The sequence below is a fragment of the Parambassis ranga genome, chromosome 6 (assembly GCF_900634625.1).
Source record: "Parambassis ranga chromosome 6, fParRan2.1, whole genome shotgun sequence".
Classification (NCBI taxonomy): domain Eukaryota; kingdom Metazoa; phylum Chordata; class Actinopteri; family Ambassidae; genus Parambassis; species Parambassis ranga.
This window is the reverse complement of record NC_041027.1, coordinates 3,421,745-3,440,579: the sequence shown is the minus strand read 5'-3', so window position 1 is coordinate 3,440,579 and position 18,835 is coordinate 3,421,745. Positions and strand designations below refer to the sequence as shown.

Sequence of the window (18,835 nt, the reverse complement as noted above, 5' to 3'; positions counted from 1 at the left end):
CGTTAATTTTAGCCGAGCAACAGCCAATTTTAGCGACCTCTCAGCCAATCAGAAAAAAGAACTTCTTGTTGCCAGGTGAGGTCTGAGATTCAACTGCAAGCACACCGTGCAGCAGATGTTATGGCATATAGGGCAAGACAGAAGTGAGAGACAGGGAGCGGGTTTCCTTCTATATTGATCCCTCCCTTTGTGTTTCAGTCACTTCATTTGAACTGCTTGTGTGTGCTGATCAACACATGCAGACAAATCAGCACAGATTTATGGTGAACTAAGTTACCTGTTGTGCAGATGTTTTGCATCTTTTTTGGAGGCTTTGAGTAATCTGTTTCTAATCTGTTAAATCTGAATGGTTTTGTGAAGTCTGTCTCTAAAATCTGACAGTCCAGCTGATGGTCTTATTGGGAATAAGGTGAAACAGAAATGTGGTTTTTGTGGTTAAAATCATGGTGGCACAGATATTAAAAAGTAACAGATGTAAACATACAGTATTTTGTTCTAATATCCTTTATTGGAGTACCACCATGAGGTTGACAAAACTGTTTTGTTTTCAGTTTATTTTGTATTTGTCATCATTGCTTAAAATAAACAAGGAGTTATTATTGAATCTCTCAGTAATAGTTATTGAGTTAAGCCTTTACTTTTGTAGGTAGAATAGGTGTTGAAATCCACCAGAATGCAGGAAATGGCTTATTTTCTGGGGGAGTACCCCCCGACCCCCCACCCCCCTCCAAATATTTTCACAGCTTCTACATTCAACTTAACACATTATCTTTATATGTCCTAAATGTACAGCTTGAATTATGGCTTTGTGGATATGGGCTGTACCTCCACCCCTCCTTTATCCCCTCTATGAATATGGGTTGGTTCAATTCAACCAGTTACATTGTACGGCGGGTTTCTGTATGGTGTTTCAAATTCATGCTCCATGTGCCCCTTTTTCACTTTGAGGTCCAGAGGTCTCTGCACGTCCCTGGCTCAGCAGTATGAAGCCACACTGCCTGATATTAAGACTTTGTTGACCATGCAACTCAACTCATTACTTACTACACTTTAAGGCAACAATATCAGCTCAATGAGATGAGCATTTATGTGAATGCTGTGTCCTTCTACTCCCTCTTTTTACCTTTTTATGTACATCATCCTGTTTCTGCCTTTGGTTTCCTCTTTATTCCTTCCTGAATGTTGTGTTCCAGTGACTACAACTGACCAGCAGAAAATTTGCTTTTCACCTGTCCCTGCTTGGCTGTTCCTCCTTTATGGTGTGGCTGTGTGTTTACTGCTCCAGTGTTGTTTTACAGGCCCCACAGGTGTGTCCAGGGTTCAGCAATCTGGTCCAGGAACCAGATTGTTTCATGACTCAGGTGCTCCATGCCTGGCTAACCTGCCAGCTGCAATTGTCCAGGGCCCATCCTGATTGATTCTCTTTGTCTGTCTCTGCCCTGGCTTCCTGCCGTCATCCTGGCTTGCAGGCGCAGCCAGTCCTGGATTGGTCAGCTAGTTCTCTGCTGAAGTGTGTGCACTGACATTTACCTTGGTGGAGGCAATGTAAGATTGAGGAAGGAGGAGGGAAATACGGAGTCAGGCGAGGGGGTTGGGGGACAAGATGGTGGCCAGATGAAATGTCAGTGTACTGGCAGGCTGTCTGGCTGGGTAGTTGGCAAACTATCCACCGTGAATGCATTGACATACAGACATGCACACACACACACTGAAAGAAATATGTAGACATTGAGAGTATGACCAGTGGAGAGCCATGGATGCTGGCTAGTTTTGTAATGCTTGCAGCCTCTTTTCACATGGATAGATTAAGAAAAAGACCACACAATGCAATATTTTGAAAGTTGCTAGGGTTATAACTTCCAGTGAAGTGGCAACATTTCAGAAATGCAGGCACACCTGAAGTGAGACCATAGGTTATCAAGTGACTGCTTCGACTGACAGATGGGTGCAATTAGCATTTCGCACATACCCACCTTTTGCCCATATTTGGATAAACCAGGGGTTTAGGCAGACCCTGTCAAGATGTTGACGGTTCGAATCTTCCACACCTGCTTCCACAGCCAGCTTTAAAACTGCTGGAAGGTTAATTCATCTTTTATAAAACCATTATATTTGTCACTGTGAACCAATTTCACAATTTTATCATAGATTTCTCAGTGAGACTGGGCTTCACACAAGATACACATATGCACAGGAAAACAGATACATAAATAGAAGGCAGAATAAACCAGTGCATTGCCTGGAGCCACCGAAGTAGGTATAAAGGTGATTCTTATTCAGTTTCAACAGAAAACAATTTGACACAAATTACAGGCAAACTTTAGAAAGGAAAATTGCATTCTTAAGTCAGATTTTATTTGTTATTGAATAAAGTAAGACAAACTTCCAGTCTTGCTTACGCAATAAATTCAAATAAATAGACTGTCCTATGTTTTGGTTCAAGTCCTCAGGAAAGTGTTTGCTATGAACAGCTCAATAAACAAGAACCAGCTGAAATAACTCTAAATAACAAAGACATTAGAATGCATGAAAGACACAGGCGCTGACAGAAATGTGTTGTCTGTTGTCTCGCTTTGCTTTTCTCAATCTGCTTTTCTTCCCCTGTCTGAACGTGTTTATTCACACATACACATGCTCACACATCACTTCTAACCGGCATTCCTCTCAGCCCCCGCCTTACCCTCTTTAGCAAATATCAGGCAATGGCCCTCTCCATCTCTATCTATCGATGCACTGTGGATTCTTGAGGGTGTATGGATTTCCACCAGAGGTGACATTTACTGTGTGCTCTCCCAAGCCATTGGCCTTAATCACCTGACTGGTCCTTCACACTTGAACTGAATCAGATGTCAAACTCTCAAGCCGAGAGCTGACCTGTTACTGCTCCTCTCAGATGGATATGAGTTGACCGACATCATCACTACAACAGCAACCAGAAGCCACTTAGACAGCAGACCTTTACTGATCCCTTCGCTCCTATTTTAATCAATACTACTGTCTGCACATGTCTGTGCAGCAGGACTACCCCCTTTCATTCACTGCCTTTCTGACTCTTGTGATAATTATAGTGTACATTTTACTCCATATGCTCCTTACGCTTAATTTTATAGATGGGTGAAAACAGTATAAACAGATCAAATGATCTGAATGCTGGTAGTAAAATGTATGGATCTTTTCTCTTGATTGAGCATTCCTTGGGCCGTGCCAGAGAGCCAACATAAACCTAAAGACTTTTGCTTAAAGAAGTTGTCAATATGACTATATTTATTTTATCCCAATAATGTTAGTGCATATAAAACACATCCACCAACACCCATTCTGTTTTTCTCACCTTCAGACTTTTTTCTTTCTTACACTTTCTACTTTTTTTTTATTTTAAGTTGTATTGTGATTTAGATCACTGATTTCCAAGGTAATTGATCTTGCTTAATTTGCAACAAACAGGTTAGACAGACTGTATTTGTTTTTTTAATATTATTATTGTGTATTCCCACTTTCAGTATTGGTTGTCCTGGAAATGGGTCAAACCAGTCTTCACAGGCTTTTCTTTTCAACTGCTGTTTGTGGGGGGGCTCACTCCAGGTCAAGTCAGAAGTAAAGCAGGGTGATGTCTGTTTTTGTATCTTTGGAAGCTCCCCTCCTCCCAAATCCACCTGAAACTGCTAGGAGTGATCTTTTGATTCAGTGCTTACATGTACAAACTTGCAGGGGTAGTGTTGCTTATAATATGTAATACATTTTTGAAACATTCCTGTTGCTGTGATTTCTCAGCGTGGTGGTTGTCAAGGGAACTTGTAATCTTTCACACTTCAATTTGTTTGCTCTGGTCTGAACTGTTTGATGTGTTTGTAAAAATGTAGGATTTCCCCTTGGTTCATTTGTTTTTTTAACAACCACAAAAAAACGTTCTTTGTCTCTCATTGATCTGTAGGCTTGCTCTGGAAAAATACAACAGAATGCCCTTATCATTGTACTAGTGGAAATAGGAGTGCTGCTCCTGCATGACACATAAGCCTGCTATCTTCACATATTATTCTTTTCAGATCCTGTCAAGTCAGAGGACATGCTGTGACAGCCTCATGGTGTTACTGTTTTTTTTTTTGTGTGTTGTAGACTATTGCAATTTTTTGATATGAGATGGACTGGGTGGGTCGTTAACTAGCTCCACACAAAGCCTCATGCTGGTTTCAGTTCCTTAGCTGACCATTGACCAATTTTAACGTAAAACTCCACCACAGCAGCAGACCTGATGAAGCCCCTCAGAGGAGTAGGGGATCATCTTGATAAAACTATGCTATGCATCCGGTTGCCTCAATGTGTGTTTAAAACTAAAGCTCACTTATGTGTGGAAAACATGATTGAGGATCTCAGTTCAGATGTTTTAGTCCATCCCCAAGTGTAATTATTTTATTCAGGCGAGACATATCACACCAACAGGGAAAACTAACATGAGTTCAGTTTATATAGACTGTGAATGCATCTCATTGTAAAACATCAAAAATGGATCCTAGGCATTCATACTCTCTGAAAGACTTACTGGTTTGTTTATTCCCCTACACTCTCTTATATCATCCACATTTATTTCTTTGGCTCATCATTTTAAAGTAACGCACAACGTTCTCTGTCCAGCAGTGCTTGAGTGTGATGACTGTTCCTGCTGCATAGATACTGTTTCTGTGCTCCAAGGCTCTTTGTTTCTCCCAGCCCAGACTGACTTTGTCAGACCCACAGCTCTGACAAACTCATACTAAGCCAATCACTGCAGAACAATGATGCCTTCACAGAGACATCAAACAGGCAAGAGCTACTGGAGATGAAACACACAGAAATTAATTAATGTCCCTCATTAGACCACAGGAAAAAACATATTTCAATGTTCATAAATCACTTATCATTGTGCTTGTTTTTCTGTGCTTGTGTGTACTGTGTGCTTTGTCATGCATGTGTTCAAAAACACAGTAAGCAGTCTGATTAAAAATCAGACTGTACTGTAGTATTTAGACCAGGCTTTAGGGTGACAAACATTTTGTCAACTAGCAAGTGACTTGAACTCTCCAATGGGTTTACTGTGAGACACTGGACCAGAGAAGGAGATCAAGTCATTTGTTGGGTCTGTGAAAACGCTTGATCTTCAACCACAATTGCTTATGTTCTTTAAACTAAACTTTATTGTACCATGACACACAGATCCATATGAAACTATCCATTTTTAACCAAATCTACAAATAAAGTCCAACTAATAGAGAAACCTGTATGAATCGCATGGTAAGCCTTTTTTTCAATTTATTGAGAAGTGTGTATGTTTCAGCTTCAGTGCTACTTGCCAATAACATAGGCAGAGAATTTTATTTAATATTTACCTATTCATATTTCCACATGTGATAATATTATGTCTGCCACTACTTACTAGGAGGCCACATATTTATTAGCTGCCTAGCAATTTCAGTTTGCTAAACAAAAACAGCTAATCAACATGTTCAATGAGTACTCAATATTTAGTATAAATTGGTATGTGTGTTGCAGCCACCATTCCACACTGCTTTAAGTAGAATGGAAAGCAATATACAAACACATTTCCTCAGTGATTTGTTTCCATAATTTGTTCTTTGCAACAATATTGTTAGAACCCACCTCATCACAATGTAAAAACTAAACTTGAATTCATCTGGAAACAGGTACAGATGTTTGTATTCACCACACACTAATCCTTGCTGCCTACTATACTTAAAATGACTAGCAAACACATATCACATCAGATCCTTTTATGTGGCATGAAAGCAAAATAAGGGCGTAAAATAAAAAACCATGCACGCTGACACAAATACAAAATTTCAAAGGAAGTCCTGATAATGGATCTCCTTATGTAAAATAATGTCCATGCAAAGCATTTGTATATCCTTTGAGATAATACTTTTAATGAATTCTTCTTTTGTTCAGTGGAAAGATGGACATTGTTGATAAAAATGCCTCCGGTTATTCCGAGTGGCTTGGATGAAATAACCTTCACGTGTCTCGTACATTCTTAAATGGTTTCCTGATGGAGAATATTGCCTACAATAATAGTCCCCTTTGCTAACAACATTGCCATTAACATTGTGTTGCCTTAATGCTTTTGCTGTCCTACTGTGAGTTACTAGGGCTGGATTGCAATACTTCCCCCTTAATGGACATTAAAATGGGTGTTCATGTTGCTGTGTCCTGCTGTGCGGTGTGTTTTCAGGTATCTGCTTACCAGTGTGCTCTCTATGTGTGTGTGTGTGTGCATGGTAATGTCTTTTCCTGCATTTGCATGTGTGTCCCATGTATCCTTGCTACGCTGGTGGGCCTCGAGCCCTTTTAGTCAACCTGATTGAGTTCATGGACCAACAAGCATTGTATCCCACCTTGTCTGGAAACCTCGTGATGGAACTGAATTAACATTTTGACACATGCAGGAGAAGCACTAAGTCCCCTGGGCGCAGCGATTACTTTCCAGGGACATTACATGTAATGACCTCTGTGGCTGAAAGTCTGCCAAAGCTTGTTCATCATGCAGACAGATCTCCACAGACAGCCTGCCTTTGTGAATGTCTGGTAACCTGCATGATGTATCACCCAATGAAATACTAAGCATTGTTTGAAAATGAGTTTATTCTTGTTAACTTTTAAATCATGTCATTGAGAATGGCTCATATAGATGTTGCCTTGGCTTTTTTAATATATATATATATATATATATATATATATACATATTTAATAGTGAAATAAGCTATAATAGCCTCTGTGTAGTTTCCCATCATCACTCTTTGTCTTGATGGGCTTGTGCACCAGAATGAGAAGCATCTGGCTCTGTTTTTAATTGATTATTTCTATTCTGAAATTGTAAAGATTCCTACAACTATTATGTGCTTTTGTCAGAACTGATGTTTTTACTTGGTGCTATTTTGCTGCAGTTTTTTCATCCAATAATTTCTTAGCTCGAATTCTTTTATGCTTTTAAAAGTGTTATAACTTTAGTTATAAAGTTATAACTTTATCACTGACGGCATTCAATTATCAATTTCTTTATTGTAGCACTCTTCATGTTTCCTCCCACAGTCTTAAAGACCTGCAGGTTGGGTTAATTGGCATCTCTAAACTGCCTGTAAGTGTGAATGGTTGTCTGTGATTGACCTGTTCAAGGCGTACCCTGTTTGTCCCCTGCGTGTAATGTCAGCAGGGTTTTCCTGCAGCCTTCTTAGGAGTACTTTGGCTAATGGATAGATGGATAGCTGGGAGAGTTACTAGAGCAGAGGTCAAGCAACTAGTGAAGAAGCCTTGTGTCATGTGTAGTGTATGTAGTCCTTTTGTGGAGAGGGGACATTTTCACACAAAAAAGTAACATGTATCTAACAGTTGGGGGAGAAAATATTTGATTGTGACTGTTATTTAAGGCTAAAATCTTTAATCTGTCTCCCCTCATGCTCCTTTCCCATGTATAAAAACCTTCTCCCTATGTGGGCTGAATCCATAAATGGCCAATGGACCTCCTGTGTCTCGGCTCTTTACGGAATGCATCACTGGTCATTTTTTTGCCCAACATGCTATGTACTGTAGAAAAATCAGTTGATTTTCTTGGATTTTCAAAATCATCAAGCTTCTCTATTTTACAGTCATTGCATGTCTGAATCTCTACATCGCATGCAGTTGTGTTTCTGGTCTTTTAAAGTGTGTAATGATGTCGTCTATTGCCAATACATAAAAAGTTTGAGGTTATGCACATCCTGACCTCCTGTTCTCTGATTGGGGCTTATTATTATTAAGCACTCTCTAATTGAACTGCTCTATATCATTATTTAAGCTGGCAGTAATCAGGCTTGTGTTAAGGCACAGGAATTTACCTCACCTCCTCAATTCCAACAGAGAAGTGTGGGGTGACTTGGGGTACATTTTGATACCAAAACTGCATAATTGACAAGAGTGGAAAGCAACATATGGAATGTAGAATGCAGAAGCTGGTGTCAGTTCGAAAAAAGAAAAAAAAAAAACTGTCCTACAGTGACAACATCATCAACTTGCCTACTTACTGCGAATTTCCTAGACAATTACAGTACCTGCCCAATTAATTTATAACTGCAGTCAAACATACAGATTTTGCACCAGGAAGCTGACAGTACACATCTACTGAATATGGTGTTGATCACCTGCCATTCTGTTGAAGTTGGACTGCTGGATCTCGACAGGAAGCTGCTGTGGTCTTGAATGCGTTGTTGGGTTTGAGTCTTTGGAATTACTCAGTAGTTAAAATGAATACATGTCAAAATAATATTGTGCAATAACTGTTAATATGTATACTTAATATACATATTAACAGATCCTAATAAGTGCTCGACCTAAAAATCTCAGACATTATATATTCACACATGTTCATGATGTCCACCTCTTCCTGCCTAGAAGTTGTGTGATTTCAATCTGATCAGTTGAGGCAAGGCACTTTACTGTTTCTATGGTAACATCCACCCCATAATGGATGTTTGTTTTGCCAAAGAGGGGTTAGGGTGCTGTTTTTCCCAACATAACTTTCAAAAATCTGAATAAATGTGATTTTTTTTTTTAGAAAATTGGTCAATCAAAAGTCAAGGGGGGGAGTGTTGTAGACATTTTAGTCTGCTTAAATTTGAAATTCAAAATAACAACCAAATGACACATTGACCCTCACAGCAAGACATTTTTTTAAAGCTACTGAACACATTCACTTTTTAAAATCAAACCTGAAAACAAGCCATGCTTGTCTTTAACATGGTAACCCTGATCACAAGGCATAATTAAAGTGAGTACGTAATTACCAAAGTCTTTCTCTGTTATATGTTTTATTAGTTACATTTGTAGGTGATGTTAGACTTGAACAACATGAAAGAAACATGTAAAGAGATGTGTAGACATGTAAAGAAGCATATTACAATGACAATATCCTTCTTTAGGCATCATACTCACAGTCAAATTGATACTAAATAATGTGAGAGTAGCTGATCACAGGCCAAGGCTTCATCTAATAGACCAAGTGGTGTGAAAGCAGGCCCAGGGACTAATTGTCCTTATATTTTGCAGTAGTCAACTCATAGGTTAGAAGTCACAGGCTTCTGTGAGTGTGAAGATATGGCCCCTGTAAATAGAATTTTTTTTGTTTTTGTTCTGGCCTCTGCAGTGTCATGGCCAGAGGCATTATGTTATGCTTGGCCATGTATCTGTATCAGTGGTGGCTTTCATCTGAATTCATTAACAGATTAGCTTTTGGTGGTAAAAAGGTCACAAGAACCTCACAAAACACATTTGGCTTTAATTTCAGAGTTCATAACCTAAACTTGCAGAGCTTTACACTAATATTTAACTGGAGATAAGATCAATTTAAAAAGAGCTTCATTGTGTCATCGTAATATTTTTCACTTTCCTTCATATATGAATCTGGACAGATATGGATGCACTCTGTAACTGGACTACTAAGCTACTTAAGAAACTTAAAACTTAAAAACTTTAGCTAGGTTTTAACATAAAGAAGAATCAATTTAATTCAACTGATTTTGTTCTGTTTTTAATCCTTCATTTGAAACTATACCTTTTGACACAGCATTAAACCAGTGTAGCATCTGCTCTGTTCTCTTGGTGTTTATTTCGGAAGAAATGGTGTTTGTCACTAAGGGGAAACAATATCTTTTTGTTGTTTTGTCCTCCCTAGCCTGTCAAGTACGTACACACAGAAACCATGTGTTTGTTTGTTTTATTCTGACCCCTGCTTTGTTTTCTGTCTTCTAGGTTGCCTACGTAGGTGGCCAAGAGGATGGAGGCCGTGAGGGTTGTGTGCCTGGCTTCCAGGTCAAAAACTACCAGGTGGCATACCATGGACCTTTCCAGAAAGGCCAGGCGCTTATCCAAGGTCAGTAAAAATGGACAAAACAAACTGACACTAACTCTGAGACACTGAGTCTTCCTTGTTTTGCAGTTTAGGCTGTTGCTCCATTGCTCAGTTAAGCCATGATTTTACAACACAAATCTGCAAGTGCAGCAAAAACACAGTTTTATCAGCAGGTGTATATTGCAGAAATCTGAAGCAGAGCAAAGGTCAAGGTAAAAATGTGTTTATATGTGAATATGGGCTGTTTTCACATTTATTAGAATTCATGTGAGTCCTTGTTCTAAACATGGAATAGTACTGGCTGTTTCTTTGTGCCACAATGACAGCAACAACAACAACATAATTTGTCTGCAAATGAATTATTCTCCTTGATTAGATGATATTTACTTTTTTCTGTTTTGTTCCTTCCCTGAAGAAAGCTTTGGGATGCTCAGTTAACTGTGTGTGTTGTGTGCTTGTGCTTGTGTGTGTGGATTTGTCTTGCAACTGTTTTCCTGGAGTTTTTCAGTCCCAGTATGCCAGTTACCAGGCTCGAGTCCACTTAGCCTTCTGCAGAAATCAGTCCTGAGCAGCCTCTGAGTTACATTTCACTTGGTATGCAGAAAGAGCTGATCTCTGAAGGTTTGTTACTAAAACATCTAAGATTTAGAAAGCAGTTGAGAATGAGGTCATAGAGTTGGAGGCATTGTCTAGAAGGCTCAGTTCCATCTAGGAGTTGGCCTCGTCACCCTTTGTGTTCTAGCAGTGACCGATCAGATTCCCCAAAGCCTCCTGCACAGCGAAACACGGACCAATCTCAACTCCATATTGCTGCCACAACTTATTGGTCCATTGTGTTCCTCTGGGGCTCTCTAGTGCTGCCTATATGCTACTCTACTTTGTCTCCACAGAGATCAGCAATAGTGTCTGCTAGCTAGCAGTCTGCCCCTCTGGGGCTGTGAATTATGCCTTCTGGCATGTCTTCCCACAGAAATCGACAAGGTGCAGTCAGCTACCAGAAGTTTTACGAGAGAGCTAAGGAAGTTTTTACTAATTCATTTGTTTAATAATTCATTCACCTTTACACTGAGTTGTTGTTTTATTTGTACATTATGATGAAATGCAATAGAAATATGTAAATTCAAATGGGAATAATTTATCATGTGTTAATGTAGTCTGTCATTTATTGCAGAATGTTTTCCTTCCGCTCTAATTATTCAACCTCTTTATTTATTTCATCATCCTATTGTTCTCCCAGTTGTTTTTGTACAATACAAGGCTACACTGAGAGAATATAATGACCTGTTTCACACACAATGATGTGCTGCCAAATACTTCTTTTTTGGCTTTGGAGTCCTTGAAGTGTGTTCTTACACAGAGCAAACTTCCTTAGTGTGGCACTCCACTGACAGTGCGCTTTTCCAATTGAAAATACATACCTTCCTGCCTAGACAGCAAAATATGACAAATCTGAGAGTTTCTCCTTCAATCTTCTTTCTTCTTTTTCAGCTTTATTCTATTTGATTCGGTCAGCCACTGAGGCATTTTGTCATCTGGGGGTTCAGCGGTGCATGTAGTGGGAGACAGAACTCAGTTCTGCTTTAGTGCTCTGCTCTGGGACAACAGAGCGGTTCCATTACCTTGAATATGCTCCTGTCAGCAGAAACACCTCTCGCCATGGGGGTCCCACTGCTCACTGCACTTTCCGGACAGATGCATAGGAGTGTTGATGGCCACACGCATACACGTTCAGTACACACATAACTATGTAGCTACATGAATACATGTGGTGGATTAAAAAATCCTAATGCTTGCATTCTGTGTGCTGTTTTATTGATTTCTTTGCTCTGAATGTGTTGTTGGATCATTGTGTTTCTAAAAGGATAGCAATTTTGTGCCTTCCCCTGATATGTATAGGTTTCAGACAGAGAATTGTTTTTTTTTAAAACATTCCCTATTTTTTCCTATCCATATTTTTGTTAAATGTGAACAAATTGTCTGTTGAGTGTGAGTGTGATTCATTCAGAGTGCCAGAGGCTGCCGCCAAGCCCAGTGACACATGCAGATTTATGCAAATTCTGCTCAGCCCTGTGCCACCTGCTATAGACCTCCCTGTGTAATTACCAGTGGAGGGGCGGTCTGTTGGTGAGAGATACCTGTTGGCACAGACTGGGGTTCAAGGACATCTATCTTGGCTAATGGTCACATCCGAGAAACAAATGCATACACATAGAGTCATTCTTTCTCTGTCTTTCCAATTGTTGGCACCCTGGACATTTTTATTTTATTTTAATTTCCACACCATCACTGGCAGTGGAACAACCCGAGCTAATCATGAAAATAAATGCACATAAAAGATAAAAACATATGCAGAGACATGACTGTTAATGCTTCTGTGCATACTGCTGAAGAGTTACAAGCTGTATAAATGACCAAATCCAGACCCTTTAATATAACATAGTAGTCTGTAGAGGAGAGGTTTGTTTTACCTATAAAACATCAGACATACACCCCAAAATAAACTAGTGCATTTACATGCAAAAAAAAACAAAAAAAAAAACACATTCTGTCCAGAGACTCAGAAGAATCATCAAATCAGACTTATGGTAGTCATTCAGTATATTTTGTGCTTAAAACTCTGATTAACCATTTTATTCTGCATTTCTCAATCTAACATTGGCTCTTGATTAGATCCTTTTCACTAAATAAAGAAAAATTCACTCCTCAATGCAAGCCATGACTGTCTCTCTTGTAATCAATGTGACTGTAATTCAAATGAGTGATAAACTGGTCAGCAGAGTCAAATTTCCAACATTTTGAATTGACGACACTAGTTGAACTATGTACCGTTTCAATTCACTTTCATCAAAGAAATTCAGTTTTTATTTTCTCTCTTAGAAGACAACCCTTACTCCACACTCCTGCTACTCAGTATTCAAAAAAAAATTGTCAGATAAAATGACAGTTTGAGAGGTTACTCTTAAATGCACATGTGCTGCTCTCCCAGTTAGAATTATCCTGACGCTGCCTACAGCTTGCACCTCAATTGAAAACCATTCTGAACAAAGAAGAAGTTAATTTCGAAATATAAAAGGTTTAATAGAAAAGTCTATAAAATTGGTTTTTAATAAGAAGTTGAGTTTATTCAGGTGTAAGAGATGTTTGACCTGATCATGAGGTGTGACATTCTTGCTGGATAAAATTAAAAGTGTACTTCTGCTATGAAAAAGTGTTCTAGATGGAAATGATCCTTTTTTCACTCAGAATTCAAACAAAGGTTGTTTTTTTTTCAGTTTCACTGCATCATTCAAAAAAAAAGAAAACTGAGAGACTAATGGGTTTAGATTATAGGGACCAACCTGTATTCATTTTACAAAAGATATATCTCTGTTACAAAGACTACATGTCTCCACAGGGTCGAGACACATTAGGCAGGCTGGGCATTGAATGACATTTTTTTTGAAGGATAAATCAGTTCTCAGTTTTGGAAAAGTAACTTTAATAGTTCTTTCTCTCAGTGGGTTCTGTCATGATGCAGAGAAACACAGCAATGAGAGGTATTGATTTTCAGATAGGTGTTATAGCTCACCTTAGTTTTGCAAGCGTGTTTGTTTCTCTCCTTGTTGCTGCTCTCTCAGATATGGCAGTAAAGTTGATGCAGTTTGCTGTCACCGGCTTGACGGGGTGTCAGAAATAATAGTACTTAACGGTATTGAGTAATGTTACTGTGCAAAAGCCGGACTTCTTCATGAACATTTACAGCCAGGAGTATACTTTATGTAAGAGGCCGTCATAAAAATCTATTACATTCTCTTAATTTATGCAATCCTTAGGAGGGAAATACAGTTGGGATTTTATGGTGTAGTGAGAAGCTATAGGGCATACCATGCTGACAGCTGATAAAATGTGGAGAAGAAATGAGGAGAGCCACCTTATCTGTTTCCTGCAGAGCAAGACCATGGCTCTAAAAAGGCTTCCTACAATCCCACCCCCAAATATGATTACTCCTAAAACATGGCAGCCTTTAGCATTCTCTATGGCATTACTCACATTCCGTATTTAAGCATTCCTTAAGACTTGACTTAAAAAAGATTACCTTAAGGAGATGGTCTTCTCCAGACTTGGCGTTGCTTGCATTAAGCCTTCCACTTCATGTTCAGGCAGCATCCTGTAAACGTGGAGCTCTCCTGGCTGGCACAAGGCCCAGGGCATATTAACTGCATTGAGCTCCGAAGATCTCTTTTCTGGCACGATTCTTGTCTCTCGCCTGTATTCCCTCTGACTTTATCATTGAAGCAATTTAAAAGTACTTGAATTCTGATATAACCTAGCGGTTGTAGATAAATTGGACAAATGGAACAGCTCTCTCATGTGTTTTATTTTTCCTTCTCTGCTCCTTGGTTCTGCTCTCTAAGTTTAGGTGATAAAGTTTGCTGTCCATCCTGCTCAGAGCCCACAATATTCTCTAAGGAATGTGTCGTGCCACAAACACAACACTTAAACAAACACATGGACAGCCACAAAGACAGATTTATATAAAATCAAACAGTCCTCCTTGCTGCAAAAACAGATTCATGTGATATATGCTTGTTTAAAGGTTGATACCCTCAAAGCTATAATTTATTAAACTCTATCTTGTTTTTGAAGGGTATATTTGCTTTTATTTTTTAGTCATAAAACCTTTAACCTTACAACCCTTTCAAACATTTACAATGTCACTGACTGAGTACATCATTATTTTACTTTAGATAAACAGCAATTAAGTTTACAGAAGTAAAATACAAACAGCAGGGATGCAAGGCTATAGCACAGTAAAAGCACATTCTAATCATATGTTTATACACAAAGTGCCACTCTCCTCTGTTTTGTGGCCCATAGCCAAACAACTCTTGTAGTAAGCACCAAGCTCAGTTATAAAAGTGATTCCTTGGTGATGGAATAAGCCTGTAAACAGTCAACCTTTACAATAAATAGAAATAGCTGTGCCTCATGCATTATTGCCCTACTTATTAATTTTGGCAACATAACCTGTGCCATGCTCCTCGTAACCCAGCAGCACCCTGACCAATGCCACCCAAAGCCACCAACCCACCTGCAGTACACTGTGTCATCCAGAGGGTGTGGATGCATAGATTGATGTCCGCACTGACTTCACTCTGCACGGCGGGGTGCACAACTAGATCATGCCACTCTCACGCCTGTAATGGCTTAGCATTAATCACCTTCTGCAGCCGAAGTTACCGGGACCTGTAGCTTCCTTTCTGGTGTATTTTTAATTTGACCATAAATCAAAGTGTGCTTTTGACAAATGACTGTAATTACAGCAAGGCCATTACTAGTATGGGTATACAAGTGTGTATGTGTGTGTGGGTGGGTGGGTGGGTGGATGTTTCTACATACAGTATGTTTGTGAATTTGAGAAATATATGTACCGGTACAACATGTGGGCTTTGTTTGTTAAAAGTGATATGACATTAAAAGAGTGAATGTAAAAAAAAATCCACATGAGTCCCTAGTGGACTGGTCTGACCCACGGCTAAATTCAAACTTATTTAGGTCAACTTGTGACTGGAGGCTGCTGCTGGTGGATGGTAGTTAGGAAGGCTCACATAGAATGGGAATGAGGAGGGACTGATGTGGCAGGGAGGAAAGAGTAAATGGTGGAGGCTGAGGAGAAGAGATAGAGTGGAATGTAAAGCTGAAGTGGCAAAATAATAAAAAATACCAGGAGAAATTTTGAATCCATAATATATATAGGTTTCTATATGACCCATACAGTGCATGCCTAGAGTAATATCGAGCGACAGAATTTCTGTATTATTTTAGCATACTATACTATACTATACTATACTATACTATACTATACTATACTATACATAAAAAATTTGATTCCATATGGAAATGTTTCCATGGATCTTAAGAAGTGATGGACCTGGATGGAGTATTCCTCTTGTTTAATGGTTTGTGAGTTTAGCCTTCCAAATCTAATTTGATGAACTAATTTTTTTAGGGTCTCCCTGAATACATTTGTACTGCTATGTTTCGTTCTGTTGTTCCTGGCATTTAAGGACAATTGTGCATTTTTCATTTTTCTAGCATGTGTCTAGCATGTCTAGCATGCAAGTCTTAACAAAGAAGCTAATCAGTGACAATAAACTGTGGATCAGGGAAAACCAAAACAACATGTTAAAAGATGCTAAAACACAGAGAGTAATAAGGCATCACTTTACATATTTGTTGTCAACCTACTTTACCAACATTATTTGACTTTATTGATGTTAAATTGTAATTCATTAGATCATATTTAGCGCATGAGTTTCCATCTTGGGTGACATTCAGATGGATGGCTCACCTTTCTGTCTGTACACCTGCTGCTGGCTGTAAACCGTCCCCTTGATACACTGGCACACAAACTAGCAGCAGCAGCAGCATCACTGAGAGGCAGCCTGCAGAGGCTGCAATCACAGGGTATCAGGGGCAAAGGGACAGCAGTTCCAAGACCCCATCTGCAATAATGATGCAACTGGCATATACTACCCCTTCTCTGTGTCTCTCTCACTTTCTCTCTCCTTTCTACACCCCCAAAAAGAGCACTTTTGCTTCCTTCCCATAATCAAGTGCCTAACCTACTTAACAGTGAAAAAAAAACATCTCTGGTGCAAATTGCAGTCTTCTACTTGGTCTAACAAACATCATTCAAAGCACTCCTGGAATGAAAAATAAACCCCACATGTTTAATTCAATGCCGGCTGTTCACTAAGAGGCTGTTCATCAATTAGTAACATGATGCTTTTAATTGCAGCTTTGAGGGAATTTAGCGAGCAGGTTTTGGCGAGCAGACATAAACTGTCAGGATTGATATTACATTCTTCTGACCAGATGCTGGCATCACGTCTTGATTCTGAGAAGAAGTGATGGCCTGAAATGATCAGAGAACACATTCAATCAAAGTTCGCAGCAGCTGGGAAACTGCTTGAAAACATCTTGTATGTTTGCTGTTGGCACAATTCATGAGTCCACCATTCCAGCCTCGTTACAGAACCTGACTGATAGTATCTTTTGAAGCTTTCATTTTTTCCTTTTCTAAACATTTCACATAAAGTTTAGTGTTATGACAGCAATACATTTCACATTAGACCTGTGTTAAGTAAGGCATGTGGTATATGCTGGAGATAGCTACGTATTCAGGCACTATTAACATATGAATTACATTTAGAATATGCATTATGTGTTTGTTTTTATTTTGTCCCATAACCATAGCAATGTTTTGATAGTGTTGCCTCTCCATTATTAATTTATTAAATTGACTTTCTATGGCTATGAACATATGCACAGCTATCATATATACATATATCTATTCCTTTGGTTGTTTATTTTCTGGATAAGGGTAGAAACCTAACCATTTTGTGCAGTTAAATATGTTTTTTTTTCTTGAAAAGAATGTAATAAAGGTAGATACTGCAAGGCTGATATAAAGAGGATGGTCATTTGAAATCTATCTGTTCTACTTTTGGAAACTTTGGAGAGGTTATTTTAGCTCCGATTTTTGTCCTGGTAAAGTTTTTTTTTTTTAGGAGTCAGAAGAGATAAATGTGGTCTACCTCAGCTTCTATGGGTTCTTTTGACACAACTGGATCACAAGAACATTTTCTTGTGTGGCTCTTTGAAAAAACCTACAGATAAAAAATATGACTCCACATTGCTATGTTAAATTTCAAGATTCACTTTAGTGTAGGACTTTCAGATTCAGAGGGCTCAGCATTTCACACTGAAACAATTTGGAAACAGAAAAGAAGGTAAAAAGTGACAAATGTGCTAATAATTGAACTGGGGTTCTGGTTTTGGCTCTTGATGCCCCTTAAATAATAGAAAGAAATGATACACTTCAGTATAAAACTATATATAACTATATATCTCTGTCTGTGTAATATGTGTATATATTTTTTTCTTTATCTGCAGTTTTATTTAAACATGGATTACATTAGTAATAGCTACAGAAAACAGCCATCAAGCGAACCACATATTTTTCTTTCATTGCTACAAACAAACCGTCCACACAAGTATCTGCACCTCATTATTTTAGAACCATTCTCCATGCATTACTTGTACACTTTATTTCTATGCACTACAGAAACTATTACTCTAACTATGCATGGGAAAGTTCCATTTTAACAACAAGACATAGGCATCTGTTTCATGTTATTTTGGAATACCTGTTCCTTCATGATAACACCACAAACACTTGCATCCACCAAGCCCTAAGTAGTAAGTTTTCAAAGAGAATACAGGTGTCAGTCAGAGTGGCTGCCTAGGCTACTTTACATTTTCACGCTCCATCTTTGGGTCAAACCTAAAATTACCTGCTTAATATCCTAACTCAAAAGGTAAAGTTTGACAGAGTTGACATGGTTTCGAAATTTCTTCATCTTGCATACCTCTGGGTGTAAACACAAACAGTGCGTGTGGTGACACATTTTGTCAGTATCCTGTGTTTACCCATAGTTACGTAGCTGTATTTTTATCTGTACTTGTTCCACCAGCAGCTGTGTTTGCTTTTGTAGTCATATAAATTTAGAAGATACTGTTAGTTTCAGACAGCAAATGGAGAGAGAGAAGAATTTTATATTGGCTACAGTATAGAGATGTTATATTTCACTCAGACATTAATCATTGTTTTCTCTGGTTTTCAATGAATTATTCAAATATTACAATATAAAAAGTCAATTATTAAAGCATTTCTTTACTTTTGTTTATAGTCTTTATAGTCAGATTTTTCCACTACAGTTTCTCCCTTTTCCTTCTTCCATGTCTCTCATCTCTTCTGTGAGTGCCACATGAATAAAATTGTCTGCTATCATTTTGATTAGATCCAAATGATGCTCAACATCTAATAAAAAAATAATGTCTGAAACACTTTATGCTTTCCGGGATGAAGATTGAGGATTGTCCCTGATGGTTTGATTTTGTTTCAGATACTATGCTCCTTTC

The 18,835-nt window shown here is 38.6% G+C and overlaps 1 protein-coding gene across 1 annotated transcript in view; it reads left to right on the top strand.

Moving 5' to 3' along the window:
- The window catches only part of cdh13 (cadherin 13, H-cadherin (heart)), a 269,402-nt gene that overhangs the window by 66,741 nt on the left and 183,826 nt on the right, over positions 1-18,835 (top strand). The window contains exon 2 of the mRNA XM_028407949.1: positions 9,769-9,889. Coding sequence (XP_028263750.1) covers positions 9,769-9,889 — 121 coding nt within the window. The remainder of the gene's footprint in view (positions 1-9,768; positions 9,890-18,835) is intronic.